Genomic DNA, 24,124 nt, shown 5'->3' on the forward strand with positions numbered 1-24,124 from the left:
TAAAGACAATCACAAGAATGATTTACGTCTTAATGAACGACTTAATTTTTCCTGTTTTGAAAGCAATACTGTGTGCTTATGCTTTAATAATGTGTAAGAGCTTTTCACTGTGCTTTGACTCTGTGCTAAAGATTTTAGCATCAAAATAATTCCTATTTTGACCTTACGGTTTGAACTGTATTTTCAACTGACGAATCATTGAGGTGTTTCAAAAGCAACTAAGTTGACATTTTGAGGGAATCAAATTTTGATAATGATTGTACTGTTTCTTGCTGACATTTCCCGTATTCAAGAAAGCAATGTTTTATTCCACGTTAACAGTGCTATAAATTTGTATTTTTGTATTTATAGAGTTGTGTGTAGACTTACAAAATGCTAATTGTTTAAAAATATTTGTGATGGCAATCTCTTCCTCAAATAAATGGATTTGGATGGACTGTTAATCTATAAATGGGAAAAAGCCTTACTATAGTACAGGAATTACAATTGCTAAGACCCATTTCTTAATATGGACAAGTTTTCAAAACTCTTCACTCAGTGAGCACAACAGAAGTCTACGTGGGCTAAACTGTGGATCATGTTCCTCTGCTTTGGCACAAAATACATTTAATGACTACATATTTCCACTCCTTTCTCACTTAGAAACTACAGCCACTAAAGTTCAATGTACCTACAGGTCCATTTGCATGTTTACATACTCAAAAGTGTTTCAATGTTTATTTCAAAATCAGAATTAAGAAATAAGATAGAAATTTGCTACATTTCTACAGTAATACCATCATGAAATTATATTCCAAATCTAAGAAAATGAAATACTCTCAACACAATTAGTTGTAGCTGAACAATTTTATCTTGTGTTTTATTTTACTTTCTACCATAATGTAAATAGGGACCATGTAACATATTCCAGTGAATTCTAAACAGTAGAGAGCTGTCATTCTTGTTTTTTTTTCCAAAAGAAAAACACTGTTAAAACACTACTTAGTGTTTTAGATCATTTTAGGTTTTAGGATCATTTGTTTTTAGTACTGACCTGAATAAGATCTTTCACATAAAAGATGTTTACATACAGTCCACAAGAGAAAATAATAGCCAAATTTCTAAAAATGACCCGGTTCAAAAGTTTACATCCCCTTGATTCTTAATACTGTTCTCTTACCTGAATGATCCACAAGTGTATTTTTTGTTTTGTGTTAGTTGTTCATGAGTCCCTTGTTTGTCCTGAACAGTCATTTGCAACTATTACAGAAGGTTCAAACCCTCACTGATGCTTTAGAAAGAAGGAAAAACCATGCTTTAAGAGCCAGGGGGTGAAAACTTTTGAAGAGAATGAAGATGTACATTTTTCTTATTTGGCAAAGTGTTTGTTGGCTGTTAAACGTGAAAAACTGCTAGTGTTATGGAAGAACGAGTTTATATGAGACATGACTGAAGTGTTCTGGTAGGTTTAGCGCATTCTGGATGTGAAATTAACTGATGTGTCAAGCTGAAAGTTGGCAAGGAGAACTGTGTAACAAGTTTTGAAAAAGTGACCTTGGAGAAGTGTTAAGAAATGTGTCCCAGTCATTGTAAAACTGTACATTCATGTCTACTAAAATAAACCACATACACTACCAGTCAAAAGATTTTGAACAGTAAGATTTTAATGTTTTATTGAAGTCTGTTTTGCTCACCAAGCCTGCATTTATTTGATCCAAAGTACAGCAAAAACAGTACAATTTCGAAATAGTTTTACTATTTAAAATAACTGTTTTCTATTTGAATATATTTTAAAATGTAATTTATTCCTGTGATTTCAAAGCTGTATTTTTAGTATCATTACTCCAGTCACATGATCCTTCAGATAGCATTCTAAAATGCTGATTTGCTACAGAAACATGTATTATTATTATTATTATTATTATTATTATTATTATTATTATTATTATTATTATCAGTATTTAAAACAGCTGAGTAAATTTTTTTCAGGGAAAAAATTGAATAGAAAGATCCAAAGATGAGCATTTATCTGAAATAAATTTTGTAACATTATACACTATACCATTCAAAAGCTTTGAGTCAGTATTTTTGTTTAACATATTATTATTTTTATTTTTTTGTGGGAAAGAAATTATAGAAATTAATACTTTTATTTAACAACGATGCTTTAAATTGTTCAAAAGTGACAATAAAGACATTTATAATGTTACAAAAGATTTCTATTTCAGATTCATCAAAGAAACCTAAAAAATTCTACTCAGCTGTTTTCAACATATTAATAATACATTTGCAAGCAGCAAATCAGAATATTACAATGATTTCTGAAGGATCATGTGACTGGAGTAAAAGCAAAAAATGAAGCAAAAAATTCCGCTTCGAAATTATTTAAATAGTTGTTTTAAATGTAAAAATATTTCAAAATTGTACTGTTTTATTCTGTAATCTGGAACAAATAAATGCAGGCTTGGTGAGCAAGAAAAGACTTTTAAAAAACATAAAAATCTCACTGTTCAAAAACTTTTGACTGGTATTGTATCACTAACAAACTCTATATCACATTTTGCCCCTAACATTCAAATTTGGCTAAATTTATATTTAAAAAAACAAAACAAAAAAGTACTACAAAAATTGCATCAAAATTATTTATTGATGTGGCAGTCTGATAGTGAATGTTTCCAAGAGTCCTTAAAGCATATCCACTCTTCACAGAAATACTAGAAGGTGGTTTACATATGGGATACACGCAACATGGCAGAAAATACTATAGTAAACCAGAAAACGCTCCCTTATGCACTACTGAAGCTCACGTTTATAATACAATTTCAATAGCAGAGCAGTGCCACTGTAAGAATAGTACATCACTAAGTGAGCATGATAAGACAAATCCTGCCTTTTTTGCAGTACTTTGGCAAGACATTGTTATAACTTCAACATTACAAGACTAACACCAATGTCTAGACCTGTGGAAATAAAACAGGTGACTGTGGCCAGCCAGCCACCTGCTAATTTCATACATGATGTAAACTTATTTTGTTGCTACAAAACATTAAAATCATTATTCCCAAAACAGGGCTTTTCATGCATCATTTTTTAAAAGACAATTTAAAAGAACATATTTTGAGAAAATATTCTCTCAGAATAGTTCAAATTAGTAAACACATACTCACACACGGCTCCCAAGTATGGAGAAGTCTCGTACATAGTGTAAAAACTGAACTGAAAGTGATCACACAGGCAATCGTACTATAAGTACACCTAAGCTGGAAGAGGCAGTATATAAACATCGTAAATGGTACAATACTGTTCTTGTTTCTAAAAAATGTGAATGTGAAACTACATCACTGGAATAATTCACAGCTTTGGGAAAATCAAATGAGAGAGGCTTAGATTGTATGGATGCACATATATACAAAAATTACTAAAAACTCTATAGCTTTTATTCTGTGATGTATTGTTTGAAATAGACTTCTTAATTCTAGTCACAAAAGGCATACAGCTGAGGTCAAAAGTTTACATTACATTAAAAATGTTAATTATTTTACCAAAATAAGAGGGATACAAAATGCATGTTATTATGTAGTACTGACCTGAATAAGATATTTCACATAAAAGATGTTTACATATAGTCCACGAGAGAAAATAATAGTTGAATTTCTAAAAATGACCCGGTTCAAAACTTTACACCCCCTTGATTCTTAATACTGTTCTCTTACCTGAATGATCCACAGCTGTGTTTTTTGTTTAGTGATAGTTGTTTATGAGTCCCTTGTTTGTCCTGAACAGTTAAACTGCCTGCTGTTCTTCAGAAATTCCTTCAGGTCCCACAAATTCTTTGGTTTTCCAGCATTTGAACCCTTTCCAACAATGACTGTATGATTTTGAGGTCAACTTTTCACAGTGAGGACAACTGAGGGATACGTCTGCAACTATTACAGAAGGTTCAAACACTCACTGATGCTTTAGAAGGAAAAACCATGCTTTAAGAGCCAGGGGGTGAAAACTTTTGAACAGAATGAAGATGTACATTTTTCTTATTTTGCCTAAATATCATTATATTTTTTTCATTTAGTACCGCCTTTCAGAAGATAGTTACATGTTTCCCAGATGACAAAATAAGCTAAATTTACCCTGATCTTCAAATTCAAAAAGTGTTCACCCCCCTGGCTCTTAATGCATCATGTTTCCTTCTGGAGCATCAGTGAGCGTTTGAACCTCCTGTAATAGTTGCATGTGAGTCCCTCAGTTGGAGAATCAAAAGATGGAGAATCAAGAGGATGTAAACTTTTGATATTGGTCATTTTAATAAATTCAACTATTATTTTCTCTTGTGGACTATATGTAAACTTATTGTACGTGAAATATCTTATTCAGGTCAGTACTAAATAAACAATAACATGCATTTTGTATGATCCCTCTTATTTTGGTAAAATAATCAACATTTTTAATTATTCTGAAAGGGGATGTAAACTTTTGACCTCAACTGTAGTTTTTAACAAACTATAAAAAGTTTTACCAAAGTCTGTTTTGGTTATCAGGTTCTGTAGTGGTCACACACCAGGTTTTCGGACACAATCACAGCTTTAGTCAGAGTCAGAGTCTGAGTCATCATCTGTGAGGAAGAAGAATGTGTTATTCTAGAAGCAAGAGTCTCTGAATAACAACAGGAAGGGACAAATGAGATGGGGGGGATTCCCAGCGAAAATTATTATTATGGTGGTTTAATGCATGACAGTTGCTAGAACAGTTTGCTTGTAGCAAAAGTTAATTCATACATTTAAATGATACTGCAGGAGTTCAGTGTGCCTGGTTACAGATAACTAGACTAAAAGCTACACTGTGGATGGCTATTTATAAGTTTATGAAACCACACTTCCTAAGAAGCCATATCACCTTTCACTTCCTATGTCTAGTCTTACTCGGTGTAAATACGACTCCTGTATTGATACCTTGTGTGTTTGGCGGTTCCTCACTGGAATCACCTCCCTTGAGGAAGTTGGCCAGTTCATTAAAGATGAAATAAAAGTCCAGGGCGAAGAATATTGTGGTAATGAAGCCAAAGACCTAAGAAGTGAAAGAGAAAGAGACACATGAAACCAGTGCAAACATTGCACAAGTCACATGTTGTATAACTACACATCAAAAACAAACAGTGCTGTCACTGATGGTGACGATAAAATAAAATTAGACAGAACTGATGTGAACCTACCCCAGCGGCCTTTGAGGCTCCATCCACATATTTTGACACAGACATTATAGAGATGATGAAAAAGATGATGGAAGCGCTGACACAGCGCAGGAAGTCCTTGATTAAACAACAGGCGTGGTGGTTTGGAAAAAAGGACAGAACTGGTAATCATGGACAAATGTTATAATCTAATGCTCTGTGATGTTCCAGCATAGTAATTGTGTAGGTCAGTAAACTTACCATGAGGGGCCAGTGAAAGCCCTTAAATCTCTCATTGAACTTTGTAGAATAAGCAAACAGCAAGAAGAGGGCAGCCAAGAACTCTATTAATGGAGCTGTAATGAAGGCAGCTGCTGTTGAAGCACCAAAGCACACAAAGCTGATGAATGACATCACCTGAAGGAACAGGATACATAAGCATACATTTTAATTTAATTATTGTTCTTCATTATTTTGTTAAATGCTGAAAACTGGTGACAGGATGAGTGCATCAGACCTTTCCCTGCTGAAGAAAAAAACTAAACCATCAAGAAATTCTAATGGTTTCCACTACAAATACCCTTTAAAAACCATCAACTTATAACCATTAAAAATGGTTTCCTGTAGTGTGTTTTGGGACATATTCCATTAGGATTCAGTGCATTTAACAAGCCACCAATAATAGGCGAGCAATTACCAGTAGAAACCCACAGGGTATATTACAGTTTCCATTAAAATCAATACAATTCCCATTATAACCAGTAAAACCATTACAAATTTTGTAATGGTGTCTATTGTTTGTTTTTTCAGCAGACATATTTTTGTTTCATACCAACTTTGATGCTTTGACTTTTTGTGCGTGTGCGTGGAAAAATATGAGGGGCGTTTTGTGACCTCTGTAGAAAGCCACTACTAGCCTTTTTAAAAACTCCCCCTTAAAATGAATGAGAAAAGTTTGACCTATATACTGTAGAAAACAGCTAATTTACTAAAACCATTTCAGAACAAAAATATAATCGAAGAATAACCAGTGGAAAACAAATCGATAAAAAGAAACTAAACTCAAAAGAATAAATGCCATGATTTACGTCGCGCTTCTTTCTTTCCAGATGCCAACAGCAAAAAAACAAAAAAAAAAAAAAACAACTTGCAGCAGAAAATAACATTTAGCATATACAGCATACCTCAAAATTACGGATGGATGCAACATGATAAAAGTCGAAAAGCATACCACTTCACCGAGCAGCAGCAGTCCTTTTCGGGAGGTGATGAATTCTTTACTCGGGAGAAGAGAACGGGCTATGGTCTGTCGTGGTCGGTCATTCTCCGGATCCTCGATGTCCCCCATGATCACGCCGATGAAACTCTTCTGTTCCCGAATAAAGTTCACAGAGATGCTTCCTACTCTCCGATATGAGACAGCTACTTTTCGCAAATCGGCATAACTTTCCACGGAGTGGAAACGGAAATAATGACAGTGCGGAAACGAAGCACACAAAAGAGCAACATCTGCATTCCCGAAATCTGGAGACCGTTAATAAGTGAACAGAGAATGTGGGCGATGCATCTCTCACAGGATGGAGTGGCAGCTGTAAATATATTCGTGCAACAACTGCACATAACTTCCTTACTGAACAGTCCTTACGCTGTTTTGAAGCCTGTCGTTCAAAATCACAGATGGTGGTTGATACTTAGTAACTTCAACAATCGTCACGTGTTGTTCATAATAACAGACAATGAAGTTTTCAGAATGTTTTTTTAAAGTCTACCATGAAAAAAAAAGACATACATATATATATATATATGAGTTCAGGGATAAGTCATGAATACAATTAACATTATTTTGTTAATATTTTTAATGCATCTGTGTTTATATTGTACATGGTTTGAATACATTCATTATAGGGTCAAATCAAATTAGTATAATAACTATGGATAACAGCAGTCTTTCAGACAAAGTGCAATTTTACAAAATCAGTGTGAATACTGAGACAAGATCCTTACCCTGATAGCACACGTACATCACAGAGACGTCTATCTGACGTCTGCATTTACATCTGCAAGACATATTTTTTAGAGTGTTTGCTCATCTGCGATACATCTATAGGACGTTTCATATCAGATGTCAAATAGATCTTTATTAGATGCCTTTAAGATGTTTAGAATTTAGAATGTAAATCTGTCAGACGTTTGTACACAGCAGATACTTTCCAGATGTACGTGTGGTAATTTGTGGATAGGTTTTGCCCACTTATGTGTATTCAAATGACCCAGATAGCAAAAGTACATCTGCAAGATGTCTGTTAAAGGTCGTTTGAGCTGGAAAGCATCTGCTGTGTATGAACATCTAACAGATTTCTTTAAGATGTTAAGATGTCATTCTAAATCATAAGCATCTAATAAACGTCTATTTGACATCTGACGTGAAACTACCTATAGACGTATTGCATATGAGCAAACACTACAAAAATATGTCTTGCAGATATAAATGCAGACGTCAGATAGACGTCTCCGTGATGTGCGTGTGCTATCAGGGGAGCAATCTGCATTTCTGAACAGAGAATATGGGTGATACATCTCTTACAGGACAGAATGGTTTATTCATTTAAAAATGAATACATTATTATAACTATACAAGTATTTTACAATCTTATTTTGTAGGACTGTTTGCAAAATGAGAGCGTTGGTCTTGCAGAGCTTTAATTTCTCTCTGTTTGGGCCTCTGTAGTGGTTCTTGCCTTGTTGAATGTGATTTTTTGGAAAAGGATATAGCCATCATAGGACCACAAGGCTGTAGCCATAAAGCCCACGATCTGTCAACCAAAAGACTCCATAGTGAGAAACATGTTGTGTCATAATTTTTGGGTCATTCACAGTGAATAACATTCGAAAAAGTATGAACGATTTAAGGCCTGCAAAGTGCTTAAAAAGATAAAGAGAGAGTTCAGGAATGGAGGATGTATATGTCCTCACCCCTCCGCCCAGAGTGCCCTTCACTGTGTATGTGGAAACTGCTATCAGGCTTAGAATACACATCATTGCAGCTGCGAAGAGTGAGTTGAGCACATCCTGTGAGATCAAAAGGCCATTACTAAAAGTTGTGTTTGCAAAGCTGCAAATACAGGTATTGATGGTGTTATACAAAGTTCTCTGAGTAATAGTGCATTAATTCAGTCAAGCACATTATGTTCTTACAATAAGGGGCCAGAAGAAGAAAGTAAAATTCTTGTTGAGTTTCAGTAGGTAGAGCAGAAGAAACCCAAGTGTGATGAAAAACTCCATGCATGTTGCTGCAATGTAGGGCGGCCTAGAAGCTACTGCATAACACACAAAAGCTACAAAAACACACACCTAAAAATAAAAATAAAGATGATTTTTTTAAAGGAATCTTAGTAAGAATTTTAGTAAGATAAGGTGCAATACAGGCCTACATGGTTACCCTTTTTAACAATGTTGTATTCAAAATATCAAGCCCATGCCAGTAAGTAAGTGCTTGCCAGTGACTGAGCATTTGTCCTTTCCAAAAAGTATGAAAAATAACGATACTATAATGTCAAATTTGTATAAATGCCTCACCATTTCTGAAATTTTCAGCAGACCTTTTGTGGACTTCAACAAAGCCAAATCAACTTCCATTGTGGCATTAATTTGATCTTTGTGCGTAGTTTTATGTCGATGAGTTGTTCTTAGAACACAGCTTGTCAGTCTTGAAACATTACTTCCTGAGTGAGAGTTTCCTTTTAGTTTCAGGAAATGACTAAATCTGCTTTTTTAAACCCCCTTTTTTTAGTTTAACTCAACACAGTTTTCAGCAGCATCATCTGATTCTCTGTTTATGGTATACATTCAGACATAGGCTTGATAAGAACTTAAATCAGGGGATAATATGTCTGCATGCACTGATAATTGTAAAGTGACTGCAGATTATGAACCGATAAACAATAAAAACTGTCTTTAGCATAGCTACACTACCAGTCAAAAGTTTTTTGAACAGTAAGATTTTTAATGTTTTTTTTTTTTTTTTAAAGAAGTCTCTTTTGCTCACCAAGCCTGCGTTTATTTGATCCAAAATACAGCAAAATCAGTAATATTATGAAATATTTTTACTATTTAAAGTAACTGCTTTCTATCTGAATGTATGTTAAAATGTAATTTATTCCTGTGATCAAAGCTACATTTTTTAGCATCATCACTCCAGTCTTTAGTGTCACATGATCCTTCAGAAATGATTTTAGTATGCTGATTTGCAGTTTTATTATTATTATCAATATTTAAAACAGTTGACTATTTTTAATGAATCTGTGATGAATAGAAAGATCCCCAAATCAGCATTTATCTGAAATAAAAAGCTTTTGTAACATTATACACTACAACATTTAAAATCTTGTAGTCAGTATAATTTTTATTATATTAGAAATTAATGCTTTTGTTTAGCAAGGACGCTTTAAACTGATCAAAAGTGATGATAAACACATTTTATAATGTTACAAAAGATTTCTATTTCAGATAAATGCTGTTTTTCTGAACTTTGTATTTATCAAAGTAAAAATCTACTGAACTGTTTTCAACACAATAAATATATTTTTGAGCAGCAAATCAGATTATTACAATGATTTCTGAAGGATCATGTGACTGGAGTAATGATGCTAAAATTCTGCTGCTCTATGACCTGGAGAGCATTGATTCTGTCAACCAAAATAAAAGTCATTGTGCTGTTTTAACTCTTTCATGAATTGACCACACTATATATCACAAACGATGTAATCTATTTTGTTGTGACAAACAAACTATATGAAGCAAACGCACTGCTTGGATTTGCCGCGCCTAAGGTTAATTAATTTAGTAATTCAAATTAGTTTAGTAATTTGAAGGTCTGATATAGCATCGTTTTTCGACGAGGAACAAGATACAAGCAAACAGGTTTCCCGAAAATGTCAATTACTGCTTGCAGATAAACGTTCTCCCTTGTTATTGCAATATATTTATATTAAAAACGATATAAATATTTCCCAATACATTTCTGCGCAATAATAATAACAATAATAATGCAGGCTTCTTTCGAAATAAGATCATCGTACGTTTTAGAAATATTTTAGTGACTTTTATTTTGACATGTTTTGATTGCTCATTAGTGTTGCACGTAGCACAACCTACCATTGCGCACCATGATTTCATATTTGTATGTGTAACTACTAGACGTAGATGAAAAAACCGAGATGATCGGTAACTTCGTAAAACAGTTTTGTCGTGTTGTTTTACCAAATCCACACACATCTCTTTTAACAGATGTACTTGTCCGGCAAATGCCTTCACTGGGAAAGCATTTAATCGGACAGTCGCGGAGCAGCAGCTCATCTCTCAGCCACCGTAAGTCCTGCTCCAGCTTCCGTTCTACGCAATATGACGGCGACCACAGCTCTCATTGTTAATTAATTTTTATAATATCTCTCGTCCAGTTCGTACTAACCCTAACCCTCATTTTTTCTAACCGAGCTATGTTATGCTCAATAAGCTTTGCGTTAACAGTACTGACATGAGCTTAAGCTTGTTGCCTTGTCCATCCCCGATCCTTTGACTGTTGCCATAGAGATCTGCCGGGGAATCGGAGAAAGGTCTCATTATGTTGTCTTATTCTCAAGGGAAACTGGTTAGAAACGGCGAGGAGAAGAAATCAGTGGTGAGTTACACACCGTAGCACGAATCTGGATGAATAGATCCTCTTATCTGAAAGAGAGGGTCAATTACACGGCTGAGAATACAATATTGCTAAGTCTGATTATGGGTGGTTGTTGTTGTTGTTTTGAAATTTGGATGCACTTTTGTTCAGATTTGGTTAGAGGGAAATATTGCAAGTGGAAAAACAACATGTCTGGAATACTTCAGCAAAACCAGTGACATTGAGGTAATACAGTAAATGTGAATAATGAATAATAATTCTCACAGTACCTTAAGTGTCACTCCCACTATTCTTATTCATTTTTTTAATAGACAATAAAATGTGTTTTGTCTTTCAGGTGCTAACAGAGCCTGTGTCTAAATGGAGAAATGTACAAGGATGCAATCCATTGGTAAGGACACTTGTGTGACACTTGATCCATTTAGTTGTAAACTTTTGCATGTTTGATTATCTTATAAATGTATTTTATTCTTTCACAGGGATTGATGTACCAGGACCCGTCTAGATGGGGACTCACCCTTCAGACGTATGTCCAGCTGACAATGCTGGATCGGCACGTCTTACCCATGGCATGTACAAATCCTCCTTCATGTCCCTATAGTCACACTTGTTTAGTTGCTTTATGTGTGTCTGTTTCTGTTCTGCAGTACAGAAATTAGTCTCCGCCTTCTGTGTCAACAGAGGAAATGGAATGCGACACATTTCTGCAATAACCTGTTGTTTCTCTTTCTGTTGCCACAGTCAGCACCAATCAGAATGTTGGAAAGATCTATTTACAGCGCAAAGTACATTTTTGTGGAAAATCTTTATAGAAGGTATATTTCCTTATAACGCTGAAAGAGCTTTACCTCCCTACTGCTGGACCAAAATGGGTAACACTTTATTTTGGTGTCCTTCTTAGACGTTACATGTACGCTAAAAGTTTTTGCACAGTAAGATTTTTAATGTTTTTTAAAGAAGCCTCTTCTGCTCACCAAGTCTGCATTTATTTGATCCAAAATACAAAGCAGTAATATTGTGAAATATTTTTACTATTTAAAATATCTGCTTTCTATTTGAATGTATTTTAAAATGTAATTTATTTCTGTGATCAAATCTACATTTTCAGCATCATTACCTCAGTCTTCAGTGTCACATGATCCTTCAGAAATCATTCTAATATGCTGATTTGCTGTTCACGAAACATTTGTTATTATTATTATTATTATTGTTATCATCATCATCATCAATATTTAAAACAGTTGATTTTTCAGGATTCTTTGATGAAAAGAAAGATCCAAAGATCAGCATTTATCTGAAATAAAAAGCTTTTGTAACATTATATCGTTTTGTAACATTAATTTTTTTTAATTAATACTTTTATTTAGCAAGGATGCTTTAAATTGATCAAAAGTGATGAAAAAGGCATTTATATTTATAATGTTACAAAAGATTTCTATTTCAGATTCTTCATCAAAGAAAAGTGAAAAAAATTCTACACAGCTGTTTTCAACCTAATAATAATAATAATAATAATAATAATAATAATAATAATAATAATAATAATACTTTTTTTGAGCCGCAAATCAAATTTCGGAAGGATCGTGTGTCGAGTAATGATGCTAAAAATTCAGCTTAGAAATCACAGGAATAAATTATATTTTAAAATATATTCAAACTGAAAACTGTTATTAAAAATAGTAAAAATATTTCAAAATGTTACTGTTTTTGCTGTACTTTGGATCCAATAAATAAAGGCTTGATGAGCAGAAGAAACATATTTAAAAAACATAAATTTTACTGACTAAACTTTTAACTGGTGGTGTACTTACTATAGTAATTACAGTAAATTATACATAATTACATGCAACCCTAAACCAAATCTTAACCCTATAGTTAGTTCTTAATATTGCTCTGTATTTATTTATTACACTGTATCAAAGACACCTTAAAATAAAGTGTAACCACAAAATGTATTGATCATTAAATGTGTACTAATGTTAAATGAAAAATATTGTTTTGTTTGGTTGACAGTGGAAAGATGCCTGAGGTGGACTTTGCTGTTTTAAGTGAATGGTTTGAGTGGATCATAAAGAATATTGCTATTCCTGTGGACCTTATTGGTATGGAATATGTGTCTATATTGTATTACAGCATGTTGCTTGTTAGAAGTGGATAACTAAAATGTAATAAATGTTTTTATACAGTTTACTTGCAGACCTCTCCACAGACATGCTACGAGAGACTAAAGCAGAGGTGCAGAGAGGAAGAGAAGGTTATTCCCCTGGTGAGCTGTTGTTGAGTTATAAATAAACTGCTGTGCATGCAAAACTGAAGTGAAACAGCAATTCTGAAACAACCCAAAATAGATTATGTATTTCTGCTGCCAATGGTGGAAGAGCAAATGGCAGCCACGTTTTAAGTTTAAAACTTAAACTTCTGTTTTCATGGTATCAGAAGGCTAGAGTACAAACATTACACATTTTTATCATCTATTACACTTTCACTTTAATGTTTACCTTTTAGGAATACCTGGAATCAATCCATAACCTCTATGAGGACTGGCTCATTCATCACAAGTCATTTGAGGTTCCTGCTCCAGTTCTGGTGAGTTTCTGCCAATATTCATTGCTTAAAAAGCCTTATTGCATCATATGATACATGTTGTGATTATACATTGCTGTGTTGAAAATTAATGAGGGCTTGTGGCAAAAATGCCCTATAAATTCAAGACAAAGGGGCAAAAAATGTCCCTGCACAAATAAACAATATATTACTGTTGTTGCAATTAAATTGAAATGTGAAAGTGAATGAAAGGTGTCAATTCACAGAATTACATTTATCCAGATGTTCAAACTGCATTAGATCATGTCCACACTAATACATTTTCATTTGAAAACGCACTTTTTCGCACAATTTCCTCTCCGTTTTGGCTTTCCATCCACACTGAGACAGCGTTTTTGTCAAGGAAAATAGTTTTTTGAAAACGCTCTCTAAAGCAGATAAATTTGAAAATGCGTTTTTGCGTTGTATTGTGGACTGTAAAAATGGAGGCTTTTGAAAACAATGACGCATACTGTACCAGTAAACATCTGTTTATACCAGTAATTGTGTCTGTAATTGCTATTTCACTTTCACAGTTGCTGAATATATTTACGTTACTTTGTACACTCTTCATATTACAGGCCAAAAAAGATGACAGATAATGTACTCATAATTGCTGTCCTGCAGTAAAACATGAGGGCAGATGCTTTTTAGATCAAACATAAGTGACTGCGACATGGACGCATCAGTGAAAGATGAGATATTTCCGTAAATAAATGATTCCTGCCAAAAGAATTGCGTGAAAACTTATGTCTGTTCCGTCTGTATCTGTTCTGATTCTGAGAACATTTTAAAACGAAAACTTTAGATGTATCCGGATTATTGTAGACGATTATTGTAGACGTAGCCTCAGATTGCTTTTATGCTGTTTTGTGCAGCGTTGAGCCTTTTAACCAATCAAATGTGTTTCTTACTTAGGAATGCATTGGCCAATCAGAGGCCCTTCGATTATTTAGCACTTAAATTGCACCAATCAGATGCGCTTAGATTAGTCAGCGCTGAAAGCACAGAAGCTATTAATGAGCACACAAGCTTGCGAGTTCCCTGATCATAAACAACAGAGTGCAGATACATTGTAACTAAAAGATAAATTTCATGGCTTCAGTGATTATAACGGGAGTTTTTGCATAACTTGTGCTAGACTTAAAATAATGGAACGATATATATGCAACATCACAGGTTGTGGGAGCTGTGCTGGATCTGATGGCATTCTTGCTCAGGACAACCTTATTAAAGGAAAAGTCCACTTTCAAAACAAAGATTTACAGAGAATGTACTCACCTCCTTGTCATCCAAGATGTTCATGTCTTTCTTTCTTCAGTCGTAAAGAAATTATGTTTTTTGAGTTAAACATTTCAGCATTTTTCTCCATATAATGGACTGGTATGGTGCCCCGATTTTGAACTTCCAAAATACAGTTTAAATGCGGCTTCAAATGATCCCAAATGCGGTTGTAAATGATCCCATCCAAGGAAGATGGGTCTTATCTAGCGAAACGATTGGTTATTTACATTTTTAAAAAAGTACAATTTAAAAACTTTTTAAACTCAAACGCTCGTTTTGTCTTGCTCTGCCTGAACGGTGTATTCTGGCTCAAGACGATCGGGTATGTCGAAAAACTATCGTATGGTATTTTCTCCCTCAACTTCAAAAATCATTTCAAAATCATCCTACATCACTGCAGAAGTACTGACCCTGTCTTTGCAAAGTGAACATGCAAAGAAGATCAAACACCCTTAACAAAAAAGGTAAAACAGCGATATAGGACGATTTCGAAGTTGAGGGAGAACATGAGATGGGAGTTTTTCGACATACCCTAACTGTCATGAACCAGAAAAAAACAGTCCAGGCAGAGTAAGACAAGACTAGCGTTTGACATTGAAAATTATATAAATTGTATTATTTTTATGAAAATAACCGATCGTTGCGCTAAATAAGACCCTTTTTTCTCGACTGGGATAGTTTACAACCACATTTGGGATTGTTTGAAGCTTGAGCTGCATTTAAACTGCATTTTGGAAGTTCAAAATCGGGGCACCATATCAGTCCATTATATAGAGAAAAATGGTGACATTTTTTCCTCAAAAAACATAATTTCTTTACGACTAAAGAAAGAAAGACATGAACATCTTGGATGACAAGGGGGTGAGTAAATTATGTGAATCCTTCTTTTGGAAGTGGACTTCTCCTTTAAAGACCCTATTGTCTATAAAGCCAGAATGTGACCCAAAACGAAACAAAAATGTTTTATACTGTTTTCTATATTGATATGAATAATTATTATTACAATAAAAAGAACAATAATCTACAATTACAATGATTTTTCAAAATATTGCATCCCTATAAGCTCCTGTTTTTTTGTGTGTGTGTAATTTAGATACAATTTTAAACAGTCTATTGTTATTGACAGCAGTTTAAAATATTGATTAAAGTAATTGGGTAAATTTAAGTATTTGGCATTTAAGACAACATATGGTTTTTATAGTAATAAGGTGATTATAAATAATGTTATAAAAAATATTGCCCCCTAACGAAAAGTTAATTTCTGATCCTGATATATAGTATAATCACCTGTTGATGAGCTGAACTCGTGAATAATGTTCCATGCACTAAATCACGGAGTAATTTGTGTTTTCACTTCGATGGGCAGGTAATCCCAGCAGATCATGACCTTAAGAAGATGCTGCATCAGTATGAGGAGAACAGAGAGAAGATACTTATGGCACATTGCTAAGTAACGGATCGTAAGACAATGACGGTCATATCAATCCATAAATATGTCTTCAGCTCTCATAGAGACAGATGAAGCAAGCACTTTTTTGACTTAAAAATGGATTTACAAACATTCCTACAGCAATGAACAGTTGATTTACATAGTAGGATTTGTAAATTAGTTCATATGATATGGTGTTTTATTTAAATGCTAACTTTTATGATTATTATTTTCTATTTGCAGTCTTTGTAAATTTGTTTAAGCACTTAAGGGACATAGTCTTTTTAGGTTTAGTGTTGTTTATGGAATTGTTCCATATTACGTAAAACTGCTGTACTTCAGAACATTTCCATTGGTTCTTTTGTTTTGTCAGTAGACATTTTAAATTCAGAATGCCAATTGCAGAGCGTGCAAATATACTGTATGTGATTTGGTCCTGCATTTTACAGTAAAGATTCTTTTATTTTCATGAATTCTCTTCATCCTGCCACTTGCAGAAAGTGTCACTAACAGGTAAAGACACAATGGTCAGTTTATGTTATTGAAAGTGTTACTGTGACCAATGTAATTTATACTGTATAAGGTATTGTTTTAAATAAACTGAAAAAGGGATTGGAAAATATTGATTTTATTACACTGTAATCTAAAGTCACATAAGTTTTATGACGTGCTCCACTGTAGCCTCAGTAGTACTGTAAGAGCAATACAAAAATTGTTTGCATCTTATTACTTTAAATAACAGATAGTATAATATTGATGCACAAGGGGCCTCTTTTACAAAACGAAGCCCCGAACAGCATTTTTTAACACTTATTTTAACCCACATTAATCCAAGGTTAGACATTCCAGCAAAACAAATGTTCCATCAAGACAAGTAAGTGCACATTTATCTGTCTCTACATTAAGTAAGGCACAGTAACTAGAAAATCAAGCTCTAATAATCATTTCGACCCAAGCAGGTTCATGAAAATGATAGCAGCAAGAAACCTTCCTTCACGTCAAAAACCTATGACAGATGCTAAAAAGACAAAGGGCACAGACATTCTTCCAGTCACCTTCATAATTACCAAAGCTAATCCAAAATCAGGGCTTCATTAACAAGAAACTTCCTATCAATAAAAACCAATACTTGCACAAAGACATTTTTGGTACACTGTAATATACTTGGAATGCTTTGTGTCTCTAAACCATCACGTATGTTTGGACTATTTCGTCTTCTGGTTGCTGAGGTGTGGGACTCTTGCGTCCATTTGAGCCCTCATTGGGAGTCTGACTGTGGTCAGTTGGTGGTCCAAATGCTGGTGTACATGCGGTCAGTGCACTAGGGATGTAGATAGACTGAGGAGGCTCTTTAATGAGGTTGTCCTGTGCAAGAATTCCATCAGATCCAGCACAGCTCCCACAACCTGTGATATTGCAGACAGGATCCTGGGATGGGCTGCACAGGATGGGTAGGCTCGTTTCAACTGGAGATTTTGTGGGTGGAGCTGTGACGACATCATTGGGTCCACTGCATGGCTGACCCTGTGTGGTTTCCTCTATGGGGTATTTAAGAGGTTCATCTGCGGGGAGTTCCTTCATGTGCATTTTCCCCATCTGTTCAGTGAGCTCAGCCAGGCAGTCTTCTGTTGAGCTTTCACGGCTGCGTCCTTGCAGCAGCCTCCCGGCTAGAAGAAGCAATGCTTTGTGATCTGCTGGCTGGGCTTCTACAGGTATATCTGGGATGTGTAGTCTTCTATGGCCTGGGGGGTTCTCGGTGTGTATGGCTATAGACTGGGGGCCACTCATGTCAGTACTGGCCTCGTGGAACAGACCCGCGTTGTGGCTTCTGGATCCAGCCCACTCCTGAGGTTTGAGAGGCTGCACAGATCTTTGAGACTTTTGGAAAATGGGCTTTTGTCCGATGGCCAGGTCTGGGTAGTTCTCCCGCATCTCTAAGATAGACTTGTCATCGGTCATAAATGAGTTGGGCGGTCTTTCAACATCAGAGATAGGACCATCTTGAGACTTGTCGACTCCTTGATCAGAGTTATGACTTTTAAGTGACTCCTGTTGATGTTCTTCCTCTGGGTTTACCAGTGAGCTGCCTTCAACATGTCCATCCTCTTTAAAAACATCATCCTTCAGAACATCCTCATTTGGATTACAGATGCCATTGGTAGGTTCTGAAACTTCTTCCCCAGCGGTGAAGGTCAGAGAAGCAGCTCTTGTTCGGATGATTTCCAGACATTCGACATGTGATCTCTGGTTCATGAGCTCCAGAAGGTGCTCACACTCTAACCTGGCAAGTAAAAGGTCGAATCCCATACTCTTGGCCTTGTCAGGGTCAAATTTGTCTGACAGTCTATACTCAGTGTCTGTTTCCATGTAGTATCCAATCATTTGAAGAATACTTCTGGCAAAAGGCAATACTGGCTTGATGTAATAGACAAAGTGCCCTGTAAATGTCTGAGAGAAAAGGGGAAAAACAGTCCTGATTAATTGTATATAATATTTTATTGTATACTGAAGAATGTTTCATACTTCTTATTTCACAACACAATGCATTAAGGGGGTGAAAACTTTTGAATTTGAAGATCAGAGTAAATTATTTTGTCCTCTGGGAAACGTATGTATCTTATGTAGCTTCTGATGTTAGCAGTACATGAAAATAAGTATGATATTTAGGCAAAATAAAAAGATGTACACATCTTCATTCTGTTCAAAAGTTTTCACCCCTGCTCCTAATGCATCGTGTTTCTTTCTGAAGCATCATTGAACCTTCTGTAATAGTTGCATATGAGATAGATCTCAAAATCATAGTCATTGTTGGAAAGGGTTCAAATGTTGGAAAACCCAAGAATTTGTGCGACCTGAATGATTTTTTTGAAGAACAGTGGGCAGTTTAACTGTTCAAACAAGGGACTCATGAAGAACTATTACTAAAAAAAACAAACAAACAGCTGTGGATCATTCAGGTAACAACACAGTATAAAGAATCAAGTATATGTAAACTTTTGAACAGTGTCATTTTTATAAATTCAACTATTATTTTCTCTTGCCGACTATATGTAAACGCCTTCTATGTTAAAGATCTTATTCAGGTCTGTACTTAATAAAAAAAACAAACCTCAAACAGAACTTAAGAATTAGCTTAAGGAAGTCAGGTAAAGCACCCTAAGATGGTATGCTGGTTTTAACTAGTCTTATTTTGCCTTATTTTGCATGACCTAGTTGGTGTCAAATCTAGTCTAAACAACGGATAAAGACTCAAAATCCTTCTAAAACCAGAAAACAGATCAGAACAGGCCAGGAGACCAGTGAAAGACCAGGGCCGGTTTAAACAGTTTTAGCATCATCAGCTCTCAAAAAAATCTAAAGTCGTTACGTCTTAACATAATAGACCAGTGTTAAAAATCGCATTGTGGTAGTCAAACACTGCTTGAGGTCTAGAAGAGAAAGAAGAAGAAGAAATGAATAATAAATAAACCAGTTTGCTGGTTTGTAAGTGGCCTCCCACTGTCACTAAGCTCTCTTGATGGTCTAGCTGATCTCACGAACTGAAAAGTACCCTAAACCCTTCTAAAACAGCCCAGTCTGACCAGGCTAGGAACCAGAGAAGAACAGGAAGCCGTACCATCCGAGGCCGGCTTTTTGTCAGCTGTGAGCGTAGAGAGGACACTCCTATCAACAGCGGCTTTTATTTACCTTTAATGTTTTAATCTCTTTCTTCCACGGAAACAAAAACAGGTTGACACAGAAGAGCTCCAGTAACTCGGCGGCTTTTTTCAAGTCGTGGACTCGTCTGTGGCAGTCTCTGTGCTGGGCGCACTTATACAGAGTCTCATAGAAGTCCAGCGCGTTCAGCTTCTTCCGCGGCTCTTCGTCTGATAGCAGCAGCACGCGTCTGGCTTCATCTGTCACCTGTGGTTCTGAACACACTTTCAGACTGCCTTCACAACTAACTTTGTCGTAGTACTGTAAATACTTAGCGAAGACGTCTTTTCGCGAAACAGGCGTTTGATCTTCGACGCTGTTCGTCATGATTGGGACAGAAAGTGATCAAGTTGATCAACTCCCGATGAGGAAGCGAAAGTACACAGTATGCAAATGAGGAGTGGTTATGATGAATATGCAGGTATCGCGAACGACGCAAATACGGAAGAACCTCATATACACGTTTTCTTATTGTCGTTTAATAAATGAGCAGGATTACATTACTCCAAGGCTTACATTTCTATAAATGTCCATGACCAATAAGCGAAACGGTCCTGTAGGCATCAGCGACGTCATAGCGATCTCATTGTCATTCTTCTCAGCCTCAACAGACACCTCAAATACCTGTATATTACACATCTATAAGTATTTATATTTTTTACTTAATTGTACCAGGGGTATTGTCCGTGATTTGTCCGAGAAACGGTCGCTGGTAGACCTACATGTCACCGTTGTTATTCTTCCTTCGAATGAAGGAAACATTACTGACATCTAGTGCAGAAAATAAGTATTTCTCATGAGTTGCGTGTAAACTAATGTCCAGAAGATGGCGATGTAATCACAAAATTGACTCATCCAGGGCAAAAACATTTTTGAGTGATGACAGAAAGGGAAATACTTGAACTATGAATTGGGTATCCCTGGAGGAAATCCCGTTTAAAGTGGAGAATGTGGAACATTTTAAGTAGTCTTGTGTAAGTATGTGGTGTATGAAATGGTAGGCCTTAATATTATGTACAATTATCAAAATCTGACGGCCCTACTGCCAAAAATTCTTTATTTGTAAGATCAGGAAATAAAGGAATAAAGGAAATCTATGTGGAGATACTGACCTATGAGTTATAGCTGTCTCCATGACCAGTGTTGGGGAGTAATTAATTACAGTTACTGAGAAAAAATGTGTAATTAAAAATTACAGTTACTTTTGAAAAATGCCAGTGATTACAAAGGGGATTACATCTGAATTCTTTCACACACCCACCCCCACAGATTTAACTGACTTCTTTCATGAATTGCATTGACTGCTCTAAAATGAGACACCAATGTTTCAGGAGTTTAGGACACGTGCTTATTCGATAACTGTTTTATTTCCTATTTGGGTTTATGCATAAACTTTATTAAAAGTTTTTCACCATTTGTGGTGGCTGTGCTTTAAATTAAATTATTACACGGCTCTGTGGAATGCTTGATTCTGATTGGTCAGTCATGACATTCCAAGGTATGTTATTCTCTGATAACAACTGGTAAAAGCTAATAACTCAGACTCATTCGGGGCAACTCAAGTCAGTGCTATATGCTTGATAGTTTTTCTTGGCAGAAGCTTTGCGTTTGGTTTGGCAACTGTGTAATAAGTGGGATAATGTACATCCAGCCAGTTGTTATCGCAAAATAAAGATGTATGTTTTCCCTTACTTATTATAATCTTAATTCAAGTGATAAAGGATTTTGAAAGTCTGACAGTAATCAGTGTTAAAATGCTACTGTAAGGTTAACTCTGCCTGGTTTAAATGTTTCAAAATTATTAACAGCTGAAAATATTAGAAATTTAGAAAAGTAATCAAAAAGTTATTAAAAGTAATGTTACATTACTTTAATAAAGTAATTGAAAAGTTACACTACTTATTACATTTTAAATCAAGTAACTTGTAATCTGTAACTTATTACATTTACAAGGTAACCTTCCCAACACTGTCCATGACATGATCTCTTTTTACAGTAATACGACTGAGGTCAAAATTGTACATACACCTTGCAGAATCTGCAAAATTTTAATTATTTGACCAAAATAAGAGAGATCATACAAAATGTTAAGTTTGAACGTCAGCTTATAAGTTGAATAAGTTGAATTTAGAAAAATGACCCTGTTTAAAAGTTTACATACGCTTTGTTCTTAATATTGTGTTGTTACCTGAATGATCCACAACTGTGTTTTTGTGTGTGTGTGTGTGTGTGTTTTAAACTGTCCACTGTTCTTTGGAAAAATCCTTCAGGTCTTTATAATTTTGAGATCCATCTTTTCACACTGAGGGCAACTGAAAACTTTTGGACAGAATAAAGGGGTGTACATTTCTATTATTTTGCCTAAATATGTTTTTTTTTTTCATTTAGTACTGCCCTTCAGAAGCTACAGATGATACTTACATGTTTCCCAGAGGACAAAATAAGTTGCATTTACCCTGATCTTCAAAAATTTTCATCCCCGGCTCTTAATGCATTGTGTTTCCTTCTGGGGCATCAGTGAGTGTTTGAACCTTCTGTAATAGTTGCATATGAGTCTCTCAGTTGCCCTCGGTGTGAAAAGTTGGACTCTAAAACCATACAGTCATTGTTGGAAAGGGTTCAAATTTTCTAGGACCTGAAGGATTTTTCTGAAGAAAACCAGGCAGTTGAACTGTTAAGGACAAACAAGGGACTCATAATCAACTATCACTAAAAAAAAAAAAAAAAACCTGTTGATCATACAGGTAACAACAGTATTAAGAATTAAGTTTATGTAAACTTTTGAATGGGGTCATTTTTATAAATTACACTATTATTTTCTCTTGTGGACTATATGTAAACATCTTTTATGTCAAATATATTATTCATGTCAGTACTAAATAAAAAATAACATGCATTTTGTATGATCCCTCTTATTTTGGTAAAATGATTAACATTTGCAGATTCTGAAAGGTTTATGTAAACGTTTGACCTCAATTGTACATGAGGCAAGACAGACTGACAAGGCAAATGCTGCTTACAGTCAGTTCTTTTAAGTGTTCTATTAATCAAAGAATCCAAAAAAAAAAGTACTGGTTTCAACAAAAACATTAAACATCCACAACTATTTCCAACACTGGTAATAGGAAATCTTTTTTGGGCACCATATCAGCATAATAAATGATTTTTAAAGACGTATGTGATACTGAAGACTAGAGTAACGGCTGCTGAAAATTCAGCTTTGCCATCACAGGAATACAAGATATATTGAAATAAAAAACAGTTCGTTTAAATTGTAATAACGTTTAACATTACTGTTTCTACTGTATTTAGATTGACTAAATGTGGCCTTGGTGAGCATAAATAACGTGCAATGTTTTTAAATGGTTGTATAAATAAATCATTTTGGAATATAACTCAATATCAGTACCATGTAGTTTATAACACGTAAGCAGTGTTGAGAAGGTTACTTTGGAAATGTAATAGGTCACAGATTACAAGTTAACCCTATTTAGAAAGTAATAAGTAGTGTAACTATTTCATTTACTTTAATAATTTAACTGATTACATTTGATTACTTTTTGATTACTTTTCTAAGTTTACATTTAGTCATTTAGCATTCACTTTTATCCAAAGTGACTTACAAATGAGAAGCAATCAAACCAACTTCCAAAATATCTTGCATTAAAATTATAATTTATTTTTTAAACCACAGCCACCAAAAATCAGTCTTTAGCACCTCTTTATACTTTGAGATCGTTCTGAGTTTAAATACTGATTTAAAATTATAAAAAGAAATAGTTACTATTAATACAAAAAGTATTCAGATGTTATACCCTTTTGTAATCGTTAACATTGTTAAGAAACTGTAATTTAATTACATTTTTTTTTTTGTCAGTAACTTTGATCAGATTACAGTTACATTTATTTGTGAAATTTTTTTAAAAAAAATAAGAACCTGTCTCTGTAATCTCACTTATTTTACTTTACCTGACCATAAATAGTCAGTAGATGGTAAAATTCACATTATAACTTAATGAATTGTTTAAAATAACTTTCGAATGGTTGTGGCCTACTTATATTTCTGCAGTGTAGTTAGTGTGATAGAGTTGTGTGGATCACCATGTGTGTCAGCTCTGGATGAAATGAGCATTCCTCTGGTATAGTTTAATAGAAGAGGAGCTCTGGGATAAGAGGCTAATTAAGGGCAGAGCTATGGCACAGGCCATCTGTTCAGGACGCTTTCTGCGAGCCCACCATGCAAACAGGCAGGAGAGAGATGAATATCCATATCAGTGCTTGCGAGAGGCTTGTAATGCATTATGAATGACAG

General features: G+C 35.0%; 4 protein-coding genes across 8 annotated transcripts; 1 reads left to right on the forward strand and 3 right to left on the reverse strand.

Moving 5' to 3' along the window:
* Positions 1-2,621: 2,621 nt before the first annotated feature.
* On the reverse strand, positions 2,622-6,847 carry cmtm3 (CKLF-like MARVEL transmembrane domain containing 3). 2 transcript variants are annotated; one of them, XR_007828043.1, is made up of 6 exons: positions 6,375-6,847; positions 5,405-5,560; positions 5,186-5,281; positions 4,926-5,040; positions 4,493-4,588; positions 2,622-3,195 (listed from the first exon to the last, which is right to left on the reverse strand). XR_007828043.1 is itself a non-coding variant. In XM_051114289.1 (5 exons), exons 1-5 carry the CDS (start codon positions 6,489-6,491, stop codon positions 4,560-4,562), a joined length of 513 nt encoding a protein of 170 aa, XP_050970246.1. In that variant the 5' UTR covers positions 6,492-6,844; the 3' UTR covers positions 4,366-4,559. The 2 variants fall into 2 exon arrangements, 1 of the variants encoding a protein (XP_050970246.1); XM_051114289.1 differs by lacking the exon at positions 2,622-3,195 and having other exon boundaries at positions 4,366-4,588; positions 6,375-6,844.
* Positions 6,848-7,222: 375 nt separating this feature from the next.
* LOC127167902 (chemokine-like factor) lies at positions 7,223-8,902 on the reverse strand. Its single transcript, XM_051114290.1, has 4 exons — positions 8,720-8,902; positions 8,339-8,494; positions 8,117-8,212; positions 7,223-7,956 (listed from the first exon to the last, which is right to left on the reverse strand). The coding sequence occupies exons 1-4, from the start codon at positions 8,777-8,779 to the stop codon at positions 7,843-7,845; spliced, it is 426 nt and encodes a 141-aa protein (XP_050970247.1). The 5' UTR covers positions 8,780-8,902; the 3' UTR covers positions 7,223-7,842.
* Positions 8,903-10,271: 1,369 nt separating this feature from the next.
* On the forward strand, positions 10,272-16,202 carry tk2 (thymidine kinase 2). Of its 2 annotated transcripts, none has more exons than XM_051114285.1 (10): positions 10,272-10,510; positions 10,783-10,820; positions 10,971-11,045; positions 11,158-11,211; positions 11,300-11,393; positions 11,566-11,635; positions 12,834-12,922; positions 13,007-13,086; positions 13,326-13,406; positions 16,054-16,202. In XM_051114285.1, the coding sequence occupies exons 1-10, from the start codon at positions 10,360-10,362 to the stop codon at positions 16,135-16,137; spliced, it is 816 nt and encodes a 271-aa protein (XP_050970242.1). In that variant the 5' UTR covers positions 10,272-10,359; the 3' UTR covers positions 16,138-16,202. The 2 variants fall into 2 exon arrangements, with proteins under 2 accessions (XP_050970242.1, XP_050970243.1); XM_051114286.1 differs by having other exon boundaries at positions 10,411-10,510; positions 10,731-10,820.
* Positions 16,203-16,558: 356 nt separating this feature from the next.
* si:ch211-189a15.5 (uncharacterized) lies at positions 16,559-20,589 on the reverse strand. Of its 3 annotated transcripts, none has more exons than XM_051114284.1 (2): positions 20,485-20,589; positions 16,559-18,564 (listed from the first exon to the last, which is right to left on the reverse strand). In XM_051114284.1, the coding sequence occupies exons 1-2, from the start codon at positions 20,581-20,583 to the stop codon at positions 17,299-17,301; spliced, it is 1,365 nt and encodes a 454-aa protein (XP_050970241.1). In that variant the 5' UTR covers positions 20,584-20,589; the 3' UTR covers positions 16,559-17,298. The 3 variants fall into 3 exon arrangements, with proteins under 3 accessions (XP_050970241.1, XP_050970240.1, XP_050970239.1); XM_051114283.1 differs by having other exon boundaries at positions 20,329-20,575; XM_051114282.1 differs by lacking the exon at positions 20,485-20,589 and adding an exon at positions 19,804-20,484.
* Between the last annotated feature and the right edge of the window lie 3,535 nt (positions 20,590-24,124).

The sequence above is a fragment of the Labeo rohita genome, chromosome 7, assembly GCF_022985175.1.
Source record: "Labeo rohita strain BAU-BD-2019 chromosome 7, IGBB_LRoh.1.0, whole genome shotgun sequence".
NCBI lineage: Eukaryota > Metazoa > Chordata > Actinopteri > Cypriniformes > Cyprinidae > Labeo > Labeo rohita.

Excerpts from the sequence above, each read along its gene's own strand:
- LOC127167902 (XM_051114290.1), bottom strand. The coding sequence starts at position 8,779 with ATGGAAGTTGATTTGGCTTTGTTGAAGTCCACAAAAGGTCTGCTGAAA. Across the intron at positions 8,495-8,719 it reads TGCTGAAAATTTCAGAAATG|GTGTGTGTTTTTGTAGCTTT; the intron begins GTGAGGCATTTA and ends TTTTATTTTTAG. Across the intron at positions 8,213-8,338 it reads TCTTCTTCTGGCCCCTTATT|GATGTGCTCAACTCACTCTT; the intron begins GTAAGAACATAA and ends TTGATCTCACAG.
- si:ch211-189a15.5 (XM_051114282.1), bottom strand. The coding sequence starts at position 20,139 with ATGACGAACAGCGTCGAAGATCAAACGCCTGTTTCGCGAAAAGACGTC. Across the intron at positions 18,565-19,803 it reads AAGAGATTAAAACATTAAAG|ACATTTACAGGGCACTTTGT; the intron begins GTAAATAAAAGC and ends CTTTTCTCTCAG.
- cmtm3 (XM_051114289.1), bottom strand. The coding sequence starts at position 6,491 with ATGGGGGACATCGAGGATCCGGAGAATGACCGACCACGACAGACCATA. Across the intron at positions 5,561-6,374 it reads TGCTGCTGCTCGGTGAAGTG|GTGATGTCATTCATCAGCTT; the intron begins GTATGCTTTTCG and ends CTGTTCCTTCAG. Across the intron at positions 5,282-5,404 it reads GCTTTCACTGGCCCCTCATG|GACTTCCTGCGCTGTGTCAG; the intron begins GTAAGTTTACTG and ends TGTTTAATCAAG.
- tk2 (XM_051114285.1), top strand. The coding sequence starts at position 10,360 with ATGATCGGTAACTTCGTAAAACAGTTTTGTCGTGTTGTTTTACCAAAT. Across the intron at positions 11,212-11,299 it reads TACAAGGATGCAATCCATTG|GGATTGATGTACCAGGACCC; the intron begins GTAAGGACACTT and ends ATTCTTTCACAG. Across the intron at positions 11,636-12,833 it reads GTGGAAAATCTTTATAGAAG|TGGAAAGATGCCTGAGGTGG; the intron begins GTATATTTCCTT and ends TTTGGTTGACAG.